This window comes from Lycorma delicatula, chromosome 10, assembly GCF_047948215.1.
Source record: "Lycorma delicatula isolate Av1 chromosome 10, ASM4794821v1, whole genome shotgun sequence".
NCBI lineage: Eukaryota > Metazoa > Arthropoda > Insecta > Hemiptera > Fulgoridae > Lycorma > Lycorma delicatula.
The window spans coordinates 95,989,971-96,000,277 of NC_134464.1; the positions used below are offsets into that span (position 1 = coordinate 95,989,971).

A 10,307-nucleotide genomic window follows, 5' to 3' on the forward strand; every position below is an offset into this window, starting at 1 on the left:
ATAATAAAGTACAATATTTTTGCCATAGATTATCTTAATAATAACAATTATTCATTAGATTTTAATAAATAAAACAACCATTGTAGATTGATAATAACACAAAATTTCCAGAAAAGACATACTCAATAATAACAAGTATTCATGTCAGGTATAATAAGAAAAGTGTAGAGTGAAGTAATTATTCGTTACTTTCTTTATTAAGTAGATTATAATACTACACATGTCAATAACGAAATGTATGCAATATTAAATCTTATAAGCTCATTAAAAAACTATACAATAAAAATAATCGTTCTGCAGACATTATAATCTATAAAACTTATTTTTAATTAAACAATCCAAATTTTTACATATTACTCATTTCGTTTGATGAAATAGCTTAATTTAATTAATTGTTGTTTTAAATAATCTTTACGTAAATTAAAATATACTTATGTAATTAACATATCGAAAGGTGGTTGAGTTTAGCAGCAGTACAAATACGTGAATGTGTTTATAATACCTAATCAAAATTTAATTATTTATATTTAAAAACTTATGGTGTTCTTGAAAAATTTTATATATAAATAAATTAATTTTACTTATATTTTAAATATACAAGTAAAAACACACTCTATATATATATATATATATATATATATATATATAGAGTGTGTTTTTATATATATATATATATATATATATAGAGTGTGTCCTATGAAGAGGTATACGTTTTTGATTTAGTATCACTCGCATATTCCCCCATCGATTCTACTGAAACTCTACAGACCTCTTAACTAAGTTTCTAAAAATGTTCTGTGAAAATGTCAACCTTCTAAGATTTATAGAAACAAAATGGCGGCTTTCAAATTAAAGCATCGATTTCAGATAAACCACATTTTTTTATTTATTACGAAAAATCTGGCAAAAATCATGTCATAACTATGACTAATTTTCCCTTACTGTTTTTAATTATTCTAGTTGTAATTATCATCTGTTTTCAATCATTTTTACCAATTATTTTGTAATGAATAAAAAATGTAGTTTATCTGAAACTGATGTTTTTATTTAAATGCAGCCGTTTTGTTTCTATAAATCCTAGAAGGTTGAAATTTTCACGGAATATTTCTAGAATAGGTGAGTGATATTAAATCATAAGAGTATACCTCTTCATGGGACACACGGTACGTACGGTTAATAAAGTATGGAAACCTTTAAATAATTTTTCAGCAGTTAAAAATAAAAATATCAAAATTCTATAAAAATTTACTGTACAAATAATAAATATTATAATATTTTGTATATACATATAAAAAGAAAATTTAACAAATGCTCCCTCCCACCTTTTAAGTATTCTACAATTTTTCGGTATGAGGCCAGTAAGCTCCCCTCTCTAGGAGGAGTATATCTAAAATATTTAAGTGGCAAGAATAGGGTTGGGATAGATAAATATAGTCGAACCATTTCAAAGGGAATTGAAAAAAAAAAAACAAAATTGACGAAACGTTTTTGGGCTATGTCAATCCAAACAAAAATAGCCGCCATTTTTGTTTATCACAGCTGGTTACAAAAATAGACTACAGTTCAAAGATAATAATTAAAATTATAAAAATAGACTACAAGTCCTTAAATAACATTCGCTCAATAGTGAAACATTAAAAAAATAAAGTTTAACAGATGCTCCTTCCGCAAAATGATAAATTTTTCAATATGAAACCACTGAAGGGCATACTGTTGGCCGATTTTAAAATAGCTGTAGTATATATTTTAAATGACCGCGATTTGTTAGGATTGTTGTAGCCCAAAATTTTAATTTTTTAATACAATGTTAAATAATTGTCACAATCCTACTATTTTTATTTAACATTTTTGAGTTTCTCCAATATGGTAGATTGGGGGTTCTCATATCGAAAAATACCGTTTCGAAGTAGAAGAATTTGTTAAATTTAGTTTTTGTATGATTTATTTTTGAAAAGTTATTTAATGGTTGAAATATTTTTCTTACATTCTGTGTATATACATTTAGGAATATTATTCTAATACCTGTAAGGATAACTTCTACTTTATTACTTTATGCTATTTGCCCTAGTCTTTCTTATAGCTCTGGCATTATAAACTAACTGCCTTCTTATAAAGCATCTAAGATAAAAATGGCATACTATTTAGATCTTCTTTCCCTGAGAGCAATGATGTACATTTTATATATATATAAAATGTAATAAATGTAATAAAAATATATAAATATTTATATATATATATGTAATATATATATAAAATTGTATATATATATACAACCCTTCGGGCTAGTCTAGTGGTTAAACTCGTCATGGCAAAATCAACTGGTTTTCAAAGTCAAGAGTTCTATGTTTCGAATCCTTATAAAGGTAGTTGCTTATATATGGAATTGAATGCTAGACTGTAGATACCGGTGCTCTTTGGCGGTCGGGTTTTAATTAACTACAAGTCTCAGGAGTGGTTGGCCTGAGTCTGTTCAAGAGTATGCATTAACCGGTACGTTTACAATTATACGCCTCACTGCATACAGATGCCTTAGCATCCCTGCAGTGTACCGTTGATATCATATAACTCTGCTGTTACTCTGAACCTGATACACATAAATAAATTATATATATATAAAGAGAGAGACAGAAACACCTTTGTAGCAGATTATATTACCATATAAAGAGACTTCAAGCTTTCACAGTATAGCGTTTATTTTCTGGATTACTGTACAACAGACAATTCTTTTAATTGAGCCCCAACGAACACAATAACATAGGAATTTAGATACGTGAAAGTTAACTACATTTTTCAATAATCTACAGTAAATTTGAGTCAAAATTTTAACGAAACAGTTCTTTTAAAAGGTAAAAACGTTGGAATTCAGCAAATTGAATTATCGTCTCACTTTCTGGTTAAGTTCCTAACTGCTCTGAAAAATATAATAGGATTTATATGTTTTGAATATATTTTAAAATACATGATCATTTTAATTTTACGTTAATTTTTTATTTTTAAAATATTAATAAATGACCGCTTTTATATGAACACAGAGAGGTAAAGATAAATTTTAAGTTATGTTTTTAATTGTGTACGAACATGGTTTTATACTATATTCGTAATTTTTTCTAATATTACAAAATTTAAATTTATTTTTAAAGATAGAAATAAAATACATCTTATTTATTAATGAACTACATTGTTTATGAACTTTAAATAAATTTAAACTTTAAATTTAAAATTACATTAATATATTATATTACTTTAAACTTTTTAAATTTAAAATAATATATCTCACTTTAACATTAGTTTTATGCATACGAATAACATAACCGCTTTTGGTATTAATGTTTTTATTATTTTTAATTAAATTTAATGAGTTTCAGACATATATTTAATGATTTTTTTTTTTTTTGTTTAACCTCCGGATTCACCGTTAGGCATGCTTCAGAGGATGACATGAATGATCGGTAGCGTTTATGAAAATGCCATGCCTGACCGGGATTCGAACCCGGGACCTCCGGATAAAAGGCCAAAACGCCACCACTCGCGCCACGGAGGCCGGCGTATGTTTAATGATTAGATTAAACTTCAGTAACCCTGTTTTTTTTTTTAATAATTAGATATTTTATAATTGTATTTAGTTATTTTTATAATTATTCTTCAAATATTTATTTTAAAGTACAATGTTTAATTTATTTTGTTAAAAGTTTTATTTTATAATTACAATTATTAATTTGAAATTAACTTAATTACATGAATTTAAAATTAATACTTTACGGGTTTTTTTTTGCAAAAACATACACAGAGTGTTTCTAAAATGGTGGGCTGGCTATACTTTTTCAGATTCTACTTGTAAAACTAAACAAAAAATATACTTAGGAAAAATGGTAATTTGTCCTTCGTTCTCCCCCTGTCGGCCATTTTGATATTTTTATGTAATATTTGTATCTCAAGTTCGGATAGAGGAATTACATTAATATTTTGTAAGCGTCTTGGTAATAAAGTTTTAAAAATAGCAAAAAATCAGGACTTAAATACCTTCGCAAATTACAAAATGGCGGCAAAGTTTATTTTTTAATCCGTTATATATCCATAAATATTACTTTTATCAAAATTTAAATTATTTGCTAAAATATTAAGCCTTTCATACTGAACAAAATAACATTTTATTTTTTTAAATTGGCTAACAAATAGTCGAGTTACAGGAGAAAATTGATTTAATTTTGTGTCATAATTATTAGGTCTATTATTGTGAGAAAATTTGATACTAATTTACAATACTAGAATGAACAATAAATAAAAACAATATTTTACCAAATTGAACGTAAAGTGGAGAGAACATGAAAACAGACACATAATTACAACATCAATTTTCTGCCATAACTGGGATATTTGTTAATCGATTTAAAAAAATAAAATGTCATTTTGTTCAAAATAAAGGCTTAATATGTTAGAAAATAACATAAATTTCGATAAAACTATTATCTTTAGAGATATAACAGATTGAAAAATAAACATTGCCGCCATTTTGTTTTTTCAAAGGTATTTAAGTCCTGATTTTTTGCTAATCTTAAAACTCTATTATTAAGACGCTTACCAAATATTAATGTGATTCGTCCATCCGAACTTGAGATACAAATATTACATAAAAATATCAAAATGGCCGACAGTGGGAGAACGAAGGAGAAATTCCCATTTATCGTAAGGATATTTTTTATTTAGTTTTACAAGTAGAATTCGAAAAAGTATTGCCAGCCCAGTATTTTAGAAACACTCTGTATACACATACGTAATCATGCCTATTAAAAAAATGGCTTAAACATGTGGATATTTTTTGTTTAGTTTTACAAGTAGAATTCGAAAAAGTATTGCCAGTATTTTAGAAACATATATATATATATATATATATATATATATATGTATTTTAGAAACATATATATATATATATATATATATATATATATATATATATAAACAAATTATTAAAGATTTATCAGACCACAATCACGCAGTAAAATTTAATAAAAACAGGCTCAATTGCTTAAAATTTACAGCATAAATGTGTTTTTAAAGCCGTTTTGAAACCACTGATTTGCTTTATTGAGTTTTGTAATCGCTTCAAAAAACTTTTGTTTTAAATTTTAAGAATGAAACCTTATTATGTAATTCTACTACAATGACTTTTTGCAAAATTAAGAAATTAAATTATTTAATTTTGTTCACGAGAAAGTAAGAGATTATATTGAACTTGTTTATAATAGAAATAAATCATCATCTAGTACGAATAAGAAGTTATTTCGCGGTACTCTTTTTATACAAGTCTTCGTTACGAGAAGGCGTAATGATACTATCTGTACGTTATTAATGTTTTTCTTGTACTGTGTGTAGCAGTTACAAAACAAACTTCTACATAGAACAACGTGTTATTTTAAGGGTAAATCATTCTTACAAAACTTTAATCGTTAAAAATAAGTCGTTTAAACAAGTAAAATCATTAAGATCTATTTATAAAATGAATAAAGTATAAAAGAAAAATTTATTTTTCTAAAATCGCTTAGGTATAGATTTATTCTCATAAAATTAACGTTAATTCGGTTCAGTAGAATACTAAAATATAACCGTAAAATTGATCGTGAATTAAATATAATCTATAAATTTAAATCTATTTATTAAATAAATCGTGGTATATATCTTTATCATAATCTGACAAGAGTTTCAAAGAATTTTTCGGATGTAAAATTTTATAGTGGTAATTCTTTCTAATGTAATTTCTTATTTAAATATGATAAAACAAACTACAAAAAATATTAAAAACAACTTAATAAAACGTACCAAATTTAAAAATAGCTATACTTAAATTTTTTCTTGAACTGTAACTTTATTTTATTTTTTTTTTTATTTATTTTTTATCTTTAACTTGAACTTTTATTTATTTATTTATTTTTTTAACTTTATTTATTTATTTTATATTTTAACTTTATCGGTGCTAAACGTGAAATAAACTACCAAATGAATCGTTAAATTGTTGCGGATTTCAAAAAGTCAAGTTTAAAGAAATATTTTAAAAAGATGCAAGTTTTTACTTTTTAAAGCATTTTTTTAAACTGAAATCACCCTTTTCTAAATGTTAAAATATGTTAATTTGTTAGCGTTTCATAATAATTACTTTATTTAAAAAAATTAAATCTATATTTTTTTTTAAATATACATTTGTTTTAATCAAATTCCCTGAATATGAATAAAAATAAACTTTGAGAGAAATGAAAGATTTAATTAAACTTGTGTTTTCATAAAAAAAATAAATAAATAAAAAATATATATGTAGGAACCTTTAAGGAGTATAAATTAAGCTTTTTACTTACATTCTTAAATTTTTTTTACCGATAACTGAAAATTATGAAAGGGAATTATTTGATCATCAAAATGAGTTTAAGCTAAATTATGTCATAACACGGCTTAAGTAATGGAGACGGTAAAAATACCTTCAAATCGTATATATTGGCTCTAAATTTTCTATTTAAGTTATCTAGAAAAATTTATAGTACCTTAAAAAAATGGTCTCTTTAAATTTGTGTACTCTAGAGGGTTAGTGTGTTTGAGAGAGAAAGTGTGTGTGTGTGTGTGTATTTTATATTTAATTAGAATAATTTTTGGAAATATAAACACGTCGATGTTTTATTGAAATTTTATATACAATTAAAATTCATCTTGCAATTTTTTATTTTTAAAAAATTATAATTTTTTTGTTAAGTTTCAAAAATGTATTTATTATTAAACATAATAAGAAAAAAAATCATAATTAAAAAAAACAGAAGAAAATCAAACGGGTTCTTTTTAAAATTGGAGTTTGAAAATTTTTATAAATTGGATTTATCTACAGAAGTATTTCGGTAAACTGCTTTATTTTTATTATTTTAATTGATAATATCAGTTATATTTTTGATTCCAGTATAAAAAGCAAACACTACAATTCTTTGAAATAAATTTACTTATTAAGCATTTTTTATTTATTTATAAATTTGTAAAATATTTAAAAAAATGTAAACACATAGTACTTACCAAAGTCCTCATGATGTAACTTACAAATAAAATTATAAGTTACTCCAAAACAAACTTAATACTAAAAAGTATTGTATATATATAATTATTGCAATTAAAAATACAATAGCTTCTTGAAGTTTTCTTTACAAATTCTAATCTATTTATATATACGTATATGTTGTATAAAACAACACGTATATATAACTTACAAGTAGGGACTGTTACCTTGCGATCCGCCCAAAGGTATATATTGGTTCCCCCCCTTAAATCACTTTCTATAAATTTATATTATACATATTATTTAATACATATCAACATCAGCCTAATCGTAACAAACAAGGGGTATTCGTACACACATACATACACACACTTATACTTCTGTCACTTTACCTTTAATTTTTACGATTCATGCAATATATATATATATATATATGTGTGTGTGTGTGTGTGTGTGTGTAACAGATTCTATCATACATATCGTATTATGCGGATGTAATTGTTATGACTTAAGTCACCTCCCATTCCCCCATTCACTACAATATATTAAAAATTTGTTCAAGAAATTTACATGTGTATGTTAAAATATTACTATATGCTCGTACGTACACATACATACACACATATATATGTGTTTTATCAATGAACATAATCAATTTTATATTTATATTTATAAACCTACATCTTTTTAATATCGTATGTCAATATGTAATAATTGTTTATTATACATTTTATTAATTAAAAAAATAATCAAAAAAAAAAAGTTATGGAAACGTTAATTATTCTGAAGCCGCTATAGAAACCGGAATATCCAAAATAAAATAATTTTTTTTTACTTCTCCTTCTCTTTTATATTTTTGATAAGTTTTTATTTATTTTTTTATTTCTGCGTTAATATTTTAAATTAAAAATATTTACTGAATTCTACATGTTCATTTATAAAGTGTTCAACGCAACCTTATGGAAGAAATTTTCTTCTTTTGTTACTGGTTTAACCGAGGAAAATTGAGGAAAAATGAGTTACACAGTGCAGCAGAGAATATTAATTATCTCCCAATACATTAGATGTTCCAAGATTACACCCAGACTCAGAATGTCTTCACAGAAAATTACGGTGTGGATGCACCAAACAAGTCCTCCATCAAGCGACTGTACAACAAGTACCAAGCAAGGAACTTGTTAGTTTCAAGAAGTCTGTGCGACGCCTATCTAGCCAGTCTGGTCTTTCCGTCAGTAGTGCCCACACGGCATTACGGAATCATTTAAAGGTGCATTTGTACATTAGGTGCATCAACTTAAATATTAATTTTTAATTATTAACTCATTTTTTTTTATTATAACCCTGCAATAAAAAACAAAATGGTTCTCCAACGATAAAAAAATAAATAACAAACACTAAAATTTCTTGAAAATCAAGAAATTGAAAGAGTATCAAAATTTAAATATCTCGGAGGAGTAATAACGCATCAAAAGCTCTAGAAAAGAAAGCGCTAAAAGAGCGAACACAGAAAATGGCGTTAGCGTTCAACTTCACACAAAATTTATATAATAAAAAATCGCTTTCGCATAATGCTAAACTCCGACATTACAAAACTGTTATTCTTCCGGAGGCGTTATATGGCGCTGAGTGTTTGCAAACTTTTTCTGATAAATGTTTCTTAAAGATAGGATAAAAAAGTTTAAGAACCATAAACGGTCCCGATTACCAGGACGGAATTTATAAACTAAAAAGTGAAACAGAGATTTATAAAAATACGGAAAAAATAAAAGACACCATCCGGAGAAAAAGATTACAATTTTATATGCATTTATACAGAATGAGCGAAAATAGATTAACAAACGAATATTTAATTATTTATAACGGTAGAACTGTTAAAATTAGCCGGTTTAGTAGAAAACGATCATAAAACTTCAAAAATCTGCAAAGAAACCTGTTTAAATAGAGACCGATTTAGAAAATTAATCAAAGGATCTAAGTTTCCAGAGAATAAGGGTAAAAGGAGTGTAGGGAGAAAGTACCGAGGAAGAAAAACAACATAGTGAAAAAATCAAAAATATATCGGGAAGATCCAAATAACTATGCAAACGTGATCCTTAGTTCCGGACGAACAAAAAAAAAAAAAAAACGGTTTGTAACTAGGCTTGTTACCGGAGAAAGAACAACTAAACAAATAAAATAATAAGAAAAGTAAATAAAGAAAATAATTTGGATTTTATCGAGTTAGAAAAATATTTTTAACAAGTTCTGAGTAAAATAAACAACTGCAGCAACAAACTTCATAATCTGTAACATTTGAAACGTTTTAGGAAATAAAATACTGGTACATCATTATGGGTATTAATTAAAGAAAAATACAGACTGAAGTAACTTTTAAAATATTCCTGTAGATCATTTACATTACCCGACATTAGAGGTAGTTCATTTCATATTTTTGGTATTTATTAATAGGTTAAGGAATTTATAGGACAATGCCTCTTAAAACAATAAGATTATGAATTGAAATTATCCACCTGTTTTTAAATACCAATTTTTTTAAAATTTATTTTTCTTTTGTTATGTTTAACTGAGAAGTATAATGTAATTATTTTATCCATATTTAAAGTTAGACAGTAATAATCCGTCCAGCTAAAATGACTTCATAAGCCGAACGTTGAATTACACAAAAGCAGTTCTGATATCTACCCACCGAGTAGGTCTAGTGGTGAACGCGTCTTCCCAAATCAGATGATTTGATAGTCGAAAGTTCCAGCGTTCAAGTCCTAGTAAAGGGAGTTACTTTTATACGGATTTGAATACTAGATCGTGTATAGCGGTGTTTTTTGGTGGTTGGGTTTCAATTAACCGCACATCTCAGGAATGGTCAATCTAAGACTGTACATTCATACATATCATCCTCATTCATCCTCTGAAGTATTATCTGAACAGTAATTGTCGGAGGTTAAACGGAAAAAAAAGAAGTTCTGATATCTGGTTTCATAATAGGTGGAAATTGCTTTTAATAAAAAGAAGTTGTATGTATATATATATATATATATATATATATATATATATATATATACGTAAAAAAATAAATAAATTAAAACATTTAATTTATTAATTGTCGAGGAAGCGACAATTTAATCTCAAGGAAGCGTTCTCGGACCCATTTTGTATGTTCTGTTTCCGGCCGACTTGCCAATTACGGCAGATATCACAGTTGCAAAATTTACAGATGATAATACAATTCTTGCTGTCCACAAAGATTCGGCTACTGCATCTCATTATATTCAAGATTATATCACTCCCC

At 26.0% G+C, this 10,307-nt stretch overlaps 1 protein-coding gene across 1 annotated transcript in view; it reads right to left on the reverse strand.

Moving 5' to 3' along the window:
- Nucleotides 1–7,193, reverse strand: part of LOC142331413 (uncharacterized) — a 26,139-nt gene extending 18,946 nt beyond the window's left edge. Inside the window, exon 1 of the mRNA XM_075377298.1 lies at nt 7,042–7,193. Within this exon, the coding sequence (XP_075233413.1) occupies nt 7,042–7,053 (12 nt within the window). The 5' untranslated portion in view covers nt 7,054–7,193. The remainder of the gene's footprint in view (nt 1–7,041) is intronic.
- Between the last annotated feature and the right edge of the window lie 3,114 nt (nt 7,194–10,307).